The sequence below is a fragment of the Mauremys reevesii genome, linkage group 6, assembly GCF_016161935.1.
Source record: "Mauremys reevesii isolate NIE-2019 linkage group 6, ASM1616193v1, whole genome shotgun sequence".
NCBI classification, from domain to species: Eukaryota; Metazoa; Chordata; order Testudines; family Geoemydidae; genus Mauremys; species Mauremys reevesii.
In genome coordinates this window covers 67,383,998-67,395,932 of record NC_052628.1, presented here as the reverse complement: position 1 = coordinate 67,395,932, position 11,935 = coordinate 67,383,998, and the positions used below count along the sequence as shown (strand labels likewise).

General features: G+C 43.0%; 1 protein-coding gene across 2 annotated transcripts; it reads right to left on the bottom strand.

Annotated features, from left to right (window-relative positions):
* Nucleotides 1–243: 243 nt before the first annotated feature.
* On the bottom strand, nucleotides 244–11,627 carry SRP19 (signal recognition particle 19). 2 transcript variants are annotated; one of them, XM_039545897.1, is made up of 5 exons: nucleotides 11,452–11,627; nucleotides 8,710–8,785; nucleotides 6,803–6,874; nucleotides 2,600–2,711; nucleotides 244–908 (listed from the first exon to the last, which is right to left on the bottom strand). In XM_039545897.1, exons 1-5 carry the CDS (start codon nucleotides 11,487–11,489, stop codon nucleotides 775–777), a joined length of 432 nt encoding a protein of 143 aa, XP_039401831.1. In that variant the 5' UTR covers nucleotides 11,490–11,627; the 3' UTR covers nucleotides 244–774. The 2 variants fall into 2 exon arrangements, with proteins under 2 accessions (XP_039401831.1, XP_039401832.1); XM_039545898.1 differs by lacking the exon at nucleotides 11,452–11,627 and adding an exon at nucleotides 9,821–9,840.
* Between the last annotated feature and the right edge of the window lie 308 nt (nucleotides 11,628–11,935).

The window sequence follows — 11,935 nt, the reverse complement described above, 5'->3', positions numbered from 1 at the left end:
TTCCTATATCTAATTGTAAGAATGAAGATAGATGGTACTTTTTAAAGAGGAAAGAACATTAAAGTCAGTAAGCCCATTCTCATATATATGGCAGCATACGAGAGTCCGTGACATCTTATCCCACAGTAGAATGCAGCCAGCCACAAGCTTTTAATGGAGTGAGATGTAGAACATATCTTCTCTTCAAATAGGCCTCTGGGGGAAAAAACAATGATGAAGCTCCGACTAAAGTATTTTATACAATTGGATTTTCAAAATTTGTTTTTGCCACCTTTATTAGACTTAACATTTGTGAATGATTAAAAAGTGAAATGTACAGAGTAATGATAACTTCTTTGTAAATTTTCTTAGTACAGTGATATATAGGGTCCAGACTTGAGACACATTTATCTTTATCAGCATAGATACATTTTGTACTAAGGCAACCAACTTCAAATATCCAGTCTGCACAAAATAGGCTTTGTTTTTATTTTGAAAGCCAAACAACTGCATATTTATCCATGAAAAGAATCATGTTTCCACCCTCAAATTGTCTACATTGTTTGTAACTTTTAAAACTAGCTGCTACCTTTGGTTTTGGGAGTTCTGTGAATACTGATACACAATGGCAGGCACAGTACATGCTTTCCATTTCAGTAAAAAATTGAAGACAATTCTGTACAGCTTCACCAGTTTTCTTGTTTTCGTATCTCAGTTCAGATTCACAAATGGTAACGTCCATCCATATTTGTCGTAGAATGACTATATAAAGTAACAATTATGTCAGTGACAGGCTCACTTCTTCTTCTTCCCTTTGCCTTTTTTGCCTCCCTCTCCTGGCTGGAGATTTTGGTCACTACCTCCCATTTTTTGTGTCCTTGTTTTCAGTTTGGGAATTGTTTCTGCTGCATACAGCATCACTGATTTACCTAGAAACAAAAGGCAAGGGTTAATTTATATGAACATTTGTAACACTCTGAACATTAGAATCCCTAGCTAATGTTAGGGCCTACCTGGAACCCCTGTCAAGTTGGATACAAAGTCCCAGCTCTGCTTCTTTCCCCTGTATTGGTGGGATACTGAGTGCTCTCTGAAGTAGGGCACTCAGTGCTTGCTGGGGGAACTTGTGCAGAACAGTTTTAAACTGAATCATTAGAATTAATGGAATCCAGAGCAAGCCTAGAGAAAAGTCACAGTAATTTTGGACCTAATCAAGGAATCGAGTTGCTCTTTATTAATCAGATTATGATCTAGCTCAGGGGTTCTCCAACATCATTGCATTGTGACCCCCTTCTAACAAGAAAAGTTACTACACGACCCCAGGAGGGGGGACTGAAGCCTGAGCCTTCCCAAGCCTCACCGTCCCTCATGGGGGCCAAAGCCCCAGCCCCACCAACCAAGGCAGGGGCCAAACCAGAGGGGGCCTGTAACCTGAGCCCTAGCACTCTTGGGTTTGAGCCCTGGGTGGTGGAGCTCGGGCTTTGGCCCCAGCAAGTCTAATGCCAACCCTGGCGACCCCATTAAAATGGGGTCGCGACGCACAGTTTGAGAACCGCTGACTAGCTTGCACAGACAGACAATGAGGTGCAGCCCCCTCCCCTCACCTTACTTCCCCATAGCAGTTACTCGCTTCACTGGTAACAATGCAGGAGAAGACCAAGCCTCAAAAAAGCCACCACGTTGCCTTCTGTTTATATGGACTTGGCGTGCTAATATTGTAACAATCTGGGGCTAGTTTGGACTTCAGAAGGACAAATGGCTGGACAACCAAAACATGCTACGGGGAGCAAGATGCTGATCCAACTATTTGCTCCCACCAGAAGACTCCAAGGCTCTAGCTTCCCCTTCTGATCAGTAGTGCTCATGAGGCCATCATACCATCAATGGAACTTTATAGTTTCCAGCACTTTCGTTCTCCCACCCTGTAGATTAGTCTTTGCCCCTATCGTTTCTGCACACTAATTCCTCACTTACCTGTCAACATTAACAAGGCTTCTTTAGTTAGGCCAGTTAGTATTTTAGATTTCCTATGAGCATTTTAGGCAGAAAATTGCAATATCAAACAGGATTACTACATCAATTTATCAACTGCATTGAAATTTAACAGAGGTATGACAACAGTATACACAAGAAAAGACTAAGTGAAATACAGTAGTTTTAAAGCAGATTTTTGTTTTGTTTTTGGAGAGAAACCTTCTACTACAACACAGTACACTAAAGTAGCACTGCTGCTTTGTTGGAGACAGTAGTCACCCAGTGTGCCCAAAAGAATGTTCAATTCCCAATTTTTAAAGTGAGAATGAAGCACCATCTAAGGAAAAACAGGACTGAAGACTGTACTCTAAAACAGAATCACTTCCTCACAACAGGCTCATCTCATTTAGCTACCAGTTTATATGGCTTATAGTGGCCAAATGTTTCAAATGGTAGGATCTAAAATGCATAATGCCAAAGTTCTCTATTAATGTTTTAAACAGACTGGTCACAATTACATTAGCATGGGAGACACAAACAGCCTGACACTATGGCAACAGACCCTAACTTTTTCTAAGTAGGTAAGAATATATAGTTACCCAAGTTTTCTCACTGCATATACCCCCTCAACAAATACTCCACTCACGTGTTGGAAACTGAGGTAAACATGGGTTGCCATCTTCCAGCTTGAGCTGAACTCGCACTCTGCCTCTATATTGCACATCACGGTTCCACTCTCTAGGGTACAACTTGTTCTTCTAGCAAGTGGAAAAAAGAACAACATAGTTAAACTAGAGATTAAGAGGCAGAAAGGCATTTTATAAGATAAGCATCAAATATTAAAGAAATATGAATTTAAAATGGCTATGTACTAAAATGCCCATAACCAGTGAACACTGCTCATAGATGTACACCTTTTTGAGGGAGGTGTCACAGCCATGTAGACTTTATGTACATGCTTTGAAAGTGAACAGTCACACATGCTTATTGGGAAAATATGATCATACTCTGAATTTTACAACTAACCCAGCGGTATGTATACTAAATAACTTCAGAACAAAATTTCAGAAGTTAAGGGAATCTAGGTGTGGGTTGGATTAGTGAGGATGAAGTGAATACTGTTAAAACACTGGAGAAGAACATTCTTTCAAAGGAAGCAGAATAGTTATCCTCACCCAGATTTCTCTTCAGAAAATGTTTTCACCCCTCAGCCATAAGGCCGAGAAGCGATTAATTCATACAGCACAAAACCAGAGAGGGTTTGAAGACATATTGATAAAAGTAATTTACAGATGACACAAAGATTGGTGAAGAGATGAATAATGATGTAGACAGGACAGTCATATAGAGCCATCTGTATCACTTGGTAACCTGGGCCCATCTGAACAAAAGGCATTTTAATATAGCCAAATGCAAAGTTATACATGTAGGAACAAGAAACACAGGCCACACCTACAAAACGGGGGACTGCATCATGGAAAGCAGTGACTGAAAAAAAATTAAAAATCGTTGTGGACAGACAACTGAACATGGAGGGGAGAAGTGAGTATGAAGGTGATTTTAGCATTGGTGAGACAAATACTGGAATACCCTGTCAGTTCTGATGTCCACGTTTTAAAGAGGATGTGGAAAAATTGAAGAGGGTGAAGAAAAAAAGCCACAAAAATGATTTGAGAACTAGAGAAAATGCCTGTGAAATCTCAATCTGTTTAGCTTAGTGGTTCTCAACCTTTCCAGACTATGGTACCCCTTTCAGAAGTCTGATTTTAGGTTATCAAAAAAATTGAAAGATGACTTGATAACAGTGTCTAAGAACCTTCATGGGGAGAAAGTGCTGAGTAATAAAAAGATCCATAATCCAGTGGAGAAAGACATAACAAGAACACATGGCTAGAAGTTAGAGCCAGACAAATTCAAATTAGGCACAATTAAAAAAAACAATAAAACCCACATAGTGAGCGTGATTAGCCAGAGGAACAAGCTACAAAGGAAAGTGGTGGATTCTCCATCTCTTGGAGACTTCAAATCAAGATGTGTTTTAGCCAAGCCCTAGTTATTAGTCTCAATACAAGGTAACTGGGTGAAATTTAATGGCCTGTGACATTCAGGAGGTCAGACTAGATGCTCTAATGAACCCTTCTGACCTTAAAACAACAAAAACCCTGAGTCTATGATATATGGAAACCATTTAGAGGGCTTAGAATTCAAGTATGACAATGTGTATTACTACATTTACTGAAGAATATAATTAAGATTTTATCTTTAAACAGACATTACCATCAATTATTTATTTGTGTTTGTCTATTTTCTGTGTAAGTTTCGTTTAGATTTAAAAAAAACAACACATTTTAATGATTGTTAATTGCGCTGTGAACGTACTAGCAGTTATGAGAGGAAAATTAATTATTTGTAAATTAGCTGCATACCTATTTGTATTTAAACATCCTGATAAAGTCACTGCTCCCAAAGTTCCAGAGATAACTTCTATCAGAGTGTGTGGCTTATCTGAAAGGAGTATGAAACATTACATCTCAGTGCTCTATCAGCACTGCATTTTGATAAATCTGATTAAGGTTTTGTCAATTTTGTGTTAGAATTTTGTAATTTAGAAATGAAGGTGGCATCATTTAAGCAATCTATACAGAATACTGAGGGAAGTGTCATCTAGACACAGGGGAAAGATCTAAACCTTTGACATTCTTCAAGACAATAGGGAAGATTGCATCCTGCACATTCAAAGCCTGGGGCAAAGGTGGCTTTAAAATCCTTGAGATTCTGGGTAGTTCGAGCACTGAAACCGCCCCTGGCATAATTTAGGCAGATAAAGTTAGAACAGTCCCATGTGGGATGCCTCTGAGCAGCTCCACAACACAGTGCTATGGCCCTATCTCCATCATACTTCCCATGCTTGACATGTGAGAGCCATAGGCTGTCTTACGCAGCCAGCACAGCTGAAGAACTCTTCCCCAGGTGGATAACTTTTATAACTCCTATCCAACACACTGGGTCTAGGCCAGGGAATGTCTATACGCATCAGAGATTCACAGAGTCTAAGGCTATAGAGGACTACTGCAATCATCATAAGATAGAGGTACTTGACAGTTCCTTTCAAACAACTAATGTTTTAAATTTTCCCGAAGATGCTGATGAAACCAATCTAACGCACCAATTCTTAAAAATTTTTGCTACTGAAAAATGTGATGCTCACTTGAAAGTTCTGAAACCCTTTGTAATTCCTAGTAAAGATTCTTCCTCTCTTTTATTTGGCTTTGCTCCTGTTACAAAAGTAAGTCAATAGTTGTGTGTCTCCAAGGGATAAAAAAAAATACAGACAGTTCACTGAAAGCATAATGATAAAGGTATATATGTATTGAAATATATCACTGTCAACTTAATTTCCAATTTTTGTTACAATAATGCTAGCAACGTTGATTGTACAGATTAAAGAAAAAATCTGATTTATGAAAATTTAAGATGGCGCTGGCAAAATTCGTACCCGAATGAGCAAGTTTTATGGTACTACTGGTTATATTTTATATTAATCGGCATTTCATGTGCCAGAGAATAACTGAAGTGTTCTTTATTTCTCAGAAAAAATCTCTTCATATTTAATTATGACTAGTGACTTGGCTGATGCTGTCAGGGTATCTGAATGCATACATTAAAAGGAAGATCTTATTGATGAAAACCCTAAGTCTTTTTATGAGGATATAAGTTTAACCTAAAAATGAATACTGTAAATGTAAGGTACTGGAGTAAATACTCTTTTCTGTTGTCAAACTGCACTTTAAGTGCCAACGCGGTTAAACTATCAGAATTTTAATTCCAAAAGAGACATCTATGACCTGTGACATATTGGAGGTCAGACTAGAATTTCACCCAGTTACCCCTGCATGAAGCCCAATAACTTATACTTGGCCAACACATATCTTTGAGAAAGGTGTCCAGTCTTGATGTGAAGATGCCAAGAGAAGGAGAATCCATCACTTCTCTTACTAGTTAGTCCCAATGGCTAATTACCTTCAATGTTAACAAAATTGTGCCTAATTTCTAATTTGAATTTGTCTGGCCTCATCTTGCAGCCAGAGCTGTCCCTTGGGTAGTGTGAATCAGAGAGACTGCCCGGGGACCTGTGCTTTGATAAAATTAGGACTGTCCCGATATTTAGCCCTTTGTCCCACGTCCGGACCAATGTACGATCGGGACACTATTTGTCCCGATATTCAGGTGAGGCAGGAGGGATGAGGAAGCGAACGGGGACGTGAGGGGAAAGTGGGAAGGGGGTGAGGATGCAGGCGGGCGGGAAGATGGCGAGGAGAGCTGCGGTCAGGCGCGGGGAAGGGGGCTGCCGGATGGACAGCAAGGAGACTAGCGGGTAGGCGGGCGGGATGACGAGGTGAATAGCGGCTGCGTGGGCACAAGGAGACTAGCAGGAAGGCTGATTTGTCCCGGGCCCCGCACCCACCTAGGGACGGCCCTGCTTGCAGGCACTGTTTTTTGTTATGCCTTTCTCCAATAGGTTAATGAGCCCTTTCGTACCTGTATTTTCTCCCCATAAAGGTACTTAGACACTAATCAAGAAAACTCATGATGTACTTTTTGATAAGCTAAACAGATTGAGCTCTTTAAGTCTATCACTGTAAGGCGTTTTCTCTAGCCCTCCCATTTTTAAATTTCTTTTCTGTACTCTCTCCAATTTTTCCAACATCCCCTTAAGTATTAAGATAACTTATATTCAAAGAAATCAGAGGACTTGGTTGATAAGTTTACATGACAATGGTTTTTCTAAAGCATTTTTTAATTTTTTTTAAAAATAAGTCTTTAATGTATTCATAAAGTTTCACATTACCTCTACAAGCACATTGAGTCCAATTGCTGCACATACATCTTGGATTTCTGTAGATGTGGGATTTTCAATGGCCTATTAAAATAATGTTTTAAATTACTACATTGCCTTTTTAAAAAAAATTATTCTACTACTGAGAAAAAAAGCCACAGTAATTAGGTGTTGATTGGATGAGCTCCTGAAATTCCTCAGGGGAAGCAGCAGTCAGGGAAAGGAAGGGCACAAAGATGGATCAGGGAAAACAGATCAGCTTGCTTCTCCACTTATGTAATAGAATATAATTTATGGAGATATACCTATCTCATAGAACTGGAAGGGACCCCGAAAGGTCATCGAGTCCAGCCCCCTGCCTTCACTAACAGGACCAAGGACTGATTTTGCCCCAGATCCCTAAGTGGTCCCCTCAAGGATTGAACTCACAACCCTGGGTTTAGCAGGCCAATGCATGTACATTTCCTGGAATATAGCAGAAAGAAAGGAACAAAGCACCAAAGGAGAGGAAAGAAGAAGCATGGGTTCAAACATTAGCTGTATGTTTGAACCCATGGCCTCGGCAGGAACCCAGGAAGAAGTGGGGACAGAGTTAGTACTTTAGAAAAACAATTTTGGTTTCTTTGGAGTGAGATAGGAGTAAGAGATGTCTTTATGTGTGGCTTATGCAATTAGAATGGGGGGAAAAAAAACCCTAGACCCAAACACCAACCTGCAGCAATGAGTCTCAGAGCCTGGGCCTACAGACTTGGGCTTGTGTGACGTTCTCACTTGGGCTGGAGCCTGAGCTCTGAGACACACTGTGCTCGGTGGGTTTCAGAGCCGGGCTCCAGATCAAGCAGGAATGTCTACTCTGCTATTTTAGCCTGTAGCACAAGCCTGAGTTTATACGACCAGGCTCAGAGACCTGGGGTGTGTGTGTGTGTGTGTGTGTGTGTGTGTGTGTGTGTGTGTGTGTGTGTGTGTGTGTGTGTGTGTGTGTGTGTGTGTGTGTGTGTGTGTGTGTGTGTGTGTGTGTGTGGGTGTGTGTGTGTGTGTGTGTGTGGCCTCAGTTACAGACTGAGAAACTAAGACAGTATTGACTTAGTGATAGGCATCTCTTGCCAAGGATTCAGCTAGAGACTGAAGAGAAAGGAACAGAAGGCCAGGGCATCAGTTATCAGAGATGTAAGGCCTGATCACTCAAGTAACAGAGTTACCTACTAGTTCAAGTTAAAACAACTGACTTTTTGCTATCACAGGAAAAACGTCTAAGAAAGTATATGGAGAATATGGATGTTTTAGTAATCATTGCTTAATCACTTCTCTGTAAGCCATGTACTATGTGTCTATTCCACTATCAGCTGGGCTCCTATTGGATCCTGAAGCACTAGTTGTAGACACAGATGTAACAGACAAGAAATGGTACACTACAGACAGTGACTCAAATGTGTTCTATTTCCCATAATCCTTGATATTACAGGGAGCCTCTAGGGTCAAAACAATAGTGCAAAACACCCACATCTAAACTAGTTAGATAATCCAATTACAAGCAAATTATTAAGGCAGCCTTACAAAACCCTTCTTGCCCAGGTGATTAGTATCTGTTTCCCTCATCACTGCAAGGATGGGCAAGAAGATTTTGTACTAGTAAGTTTTCCAGAGATTTTCAAGGTTGCATCCAGTCTCTCCCAGCTGATGTGTTTGAGTCTTGCTCATGTGACAATAAGAGGTTCTGAAACCAGCCTTTCCCATACTGAATTCACATTTTGACACCAATGGTCAGTCTTCAAATATATTTCAGAATTCAATCACCACATTTCCTCCCCTTCTCATCAAAAAAACTTAAGTAGCCTTGTCCACAATTGTTAGTTCCTTCCCAAACTCCCTCCAAGCTATCGTGAAATAAAACTTAGTTTTCCCATGCCACCACAAATTACTTTGTCCATAGGTATTCTTCTTCCTTCTGCTATTGTCTTCTTGTTATTTAAGTATGCTGGATAGATGCAGATGAATCTAAAAAAAAAAAAAGGTAATATAAGTTCTGAAAATACTAGCTTTTGTAATATCTTCTAAAGCACATAAAAAACCAAAGGAATACCAACTTCTAAAACTTGGAAACTGTCAAACCAATGGTCTGATTTGGTATATCTAGTACAACTGCAAGATTGTGAAAGTACCAGACAATTCAGGGAAAGATGCAAAAAACCACACCGTGGACAATGATGGAATAACCATAGGGAGAGAGTCTCCCTAATACTAGGTTAGTGGCTAGCTAAAATCCCGAAGCATGAGTTTTTATATCCCTTACAACTTTGTCCTATTTTAAGCAGCTCTGAAAGCTATTATAAAAAAAATCAATTCCTTTGCTAAATCCTGCTAAGCTCCAGAGTTTGATATCTTGCAACAGATAACTCCACTGTCTAATTATCCAAAAACAAACAAACCACACAAAAAATCGTTAGTTTTAATTTGTCATTTTCCAATTTCATTTGGAAACCTAAATTCGAGCATTATTAAAGAGTAAACAGGAATTCCTTACTAATCTTCTCTACACTGATGATTATATTGAAATTGCCAGACTTTTCCCATTATATGACACTGCCAGAATTGGAGCAGAAGAGGGAGAACTGGGAATGATGGGGCTAAGCATCTATGCAAATACGTGGGAAACCTATTGGCAAAGTGCGTTCTCCCTCCACCTCTAGTGCTGATCTACACAGAGAACGACAACCTACTATTTTTATCAATTAGTCCAGTGACAGAGGTACATGGAGTGAATCTAAAGGTTTCAACCCTGATGATGAACCATATAGCTATCAGTATGATGCTACATGATGGAGTTTGTTTTTTCAGTTTGCTTTTTTTAAAACCTAGGCAACTGCATACAACAAATGACAATAAAAGAACATTATTAAGGTTGCAAAATCAAGCATTCAAAAATTAGGACATGCCTGAATTAACGTTGCCTGGACAACCTTGATTCAGCCCCCTTGCGCATATGCATTATCTTTAAATGTACAACTCCTATTTTTGCCACAGGACCCATACCTCATTCAGTGCACAGGATGGATAGACTGAGCTCAAGAAATGAATCAGGGATGTGTAGTAAAGGAGACTGTTTTCTGCAGAATTCCCGCCTTATTTGTCACCAAAATTGGAAAATATGTAGTAAATGAGGCAGCAGACAGCAGGAAGATGAAAGATGGTTCACATGATTAAGGTAGATGAATACTGCTCTGGATTAGATGTCACTGCCATACATAGGCGCTGACTTCCCATCTATCCAGTGGGTGCTCGCCTCTGGCCCCACCCCCATTCCACCCCTTCCCCAAAGTACCCACCCACCCTGCCTTCTCCCACTCCAGCCCCAACCCCATTCCACTCCTTTCCCTTAAGTCCCTGCCTCTTCTCCACCTCCTCCCCTGAGCATGCTGCATCCCCCTCCTTCCCAGAAAGTCGTAAGTGCCGCCAAACAGCTGTTAGGCAGGGAGCGCTGGGATGGAGGGGGAGGAGTGGGGATGTGGCATTTTGGGGGTCAGAGAAGGAGGCGATGAGAGCTTGGCAACTGGTGGGTGCTCCAGCCCCAGAGCACCCACGGAGTCGGCGTTTATGCTACCACAGAGTTCCTGTGTGATGTTTATCAAGTCACTTAAACCCAGCCTTTCATAGGTTGTCACAAGTTGTTTGTTCCTCATTTTCTGGGTGCCCAAATTGAGACCCTGGGACTCAATGCCGAGCACTCACAACTGCAACAGGTGTCAGTGGGATCTGTGCTTGAATATATAGAGTGCTATATAACACTAAGTATCCTGAAAAAAAACAGGTCCCAGGCACCTAAAATTAGTGGATACTCTTCATCTTCCAGTCTCTGTGCCTCAGTTCACCAGGGGTAAAATGAGAATATCATCACCCCCTCACCTCACAAGAGTATTGCAAAGATAAAATTAATCTCTATGAAACACTCTGACACTGTAGTGATAATCCCATAGAAAAGCCCATGAGAAAATTAACAGAGTAGGATTTGAATAGTGTACAGCACATAAGGCCTAGGGCCGCACACTGAACAATAGGGAGAAAACAAAATACTGAATAGTGTCTCCCCAAGTGAGCACATCCCATCCTGCTCACTGAATGAGGCACTGGCAGGTCCGGGGGTGGGGTGGGGGTATTTCTGTGACTATGTAACCAGGGGCTGTGGCATAACGTATCCGCCCAAGGGGACAGATGTAAGGTCGCCTGTGCTAGCTCTGAGGGCCTGACTTCAACACTGTCTGGGCCTAAGTGTACACACCGCCTGCTGCCATCTATCGCCCGCTCCACGCTGGACCGCTTCGTTACACCGCGCCCCCTATTCAGCCCCACACACGTTTCCACCCCCCGGAGCGCGGTGGCGCCCAGCCCCGCACGCAGCTGTCACCCGCTCGCCCAGCAGGTGGGTCCCATCGCCCTTCCATAGGCAGGGAGCGCGGGACAGGAGCCGCCCGGGGGCAGCGCCCATCCGCCCGGGGCCTGTTCCGGGGGACCAGGCCTATAGGACGAGTGCGGGCCGCGGGCAGAGGAGCCCCAGCGCCTCCTCCCAGCCCACCGACGCAGGGGCCAGAGCGACCGAGCAGCGCGGGAGCCGCAGCCGCCCCGAGGTGCCTCAAACAGGGGCTGCCCCCGCGCGCGGGTGTCGTTACCTCTCCTTGTCCGCCGGGGAGGTGGCGGCCCAGGCCATGGCGGGGGGCGGGGGGGGTAGCACCGCCTCCCCCGCTCTCACTCACTGCTACGCGCTCGCTCCTCACAAACACTGACTGAGCTCTTGCCAGGGCAGCAGGAATTGCGAGAGGCGGGATCGCCCACAGAATCGCGGATGCCCTCACTGCCACATTCCTATTGGACCACAGAACGGTCACTCAAGGAAGATCGTGCAAGCGGCATCCTATGGGTCGTGCTCTTTAACTCTCGCGACATTTGAATCGGGAGGCCGGACGAACAGTTTCCTGCCGGCGCACGATGCACGTGTTTTGTTGTGCGCACGCGCCCTGAGTCAGCAGCGCGCCGTGGGGGTCGGCGGAGTGCGGGTTGCTGCCTCCGCCGTTGCCGCCTAGGACGCCGGAGCCCGGTTAGGCTCCATAGCGCGAGGAGCGCTGAGAGGCGGCTGCTGCGCCGGGCCGGGCTGGG

Coding starts and splice junctions, on each gene's coding strand:
- SRP19 (XM_039545897.1), bottom strand. CDS start 11,489: ATGGCCTGGGCCGCCACCTCCCCGGCGGACAAGGAGAG. Junction 8,786..11,451: donor TCCCCGGCGGACAAGGAGAG/GTAACGACACCC, acceptor TTTTTTTTTTAG/ATTCATCTGCATCTATCCAG. Junction 6,875..8,709: donor GAAGAATACCTATGGACAAA/GTAATTTGTGGT, acceptor TTATTTTAATAG/GCCATTGAAAATCCCACATC.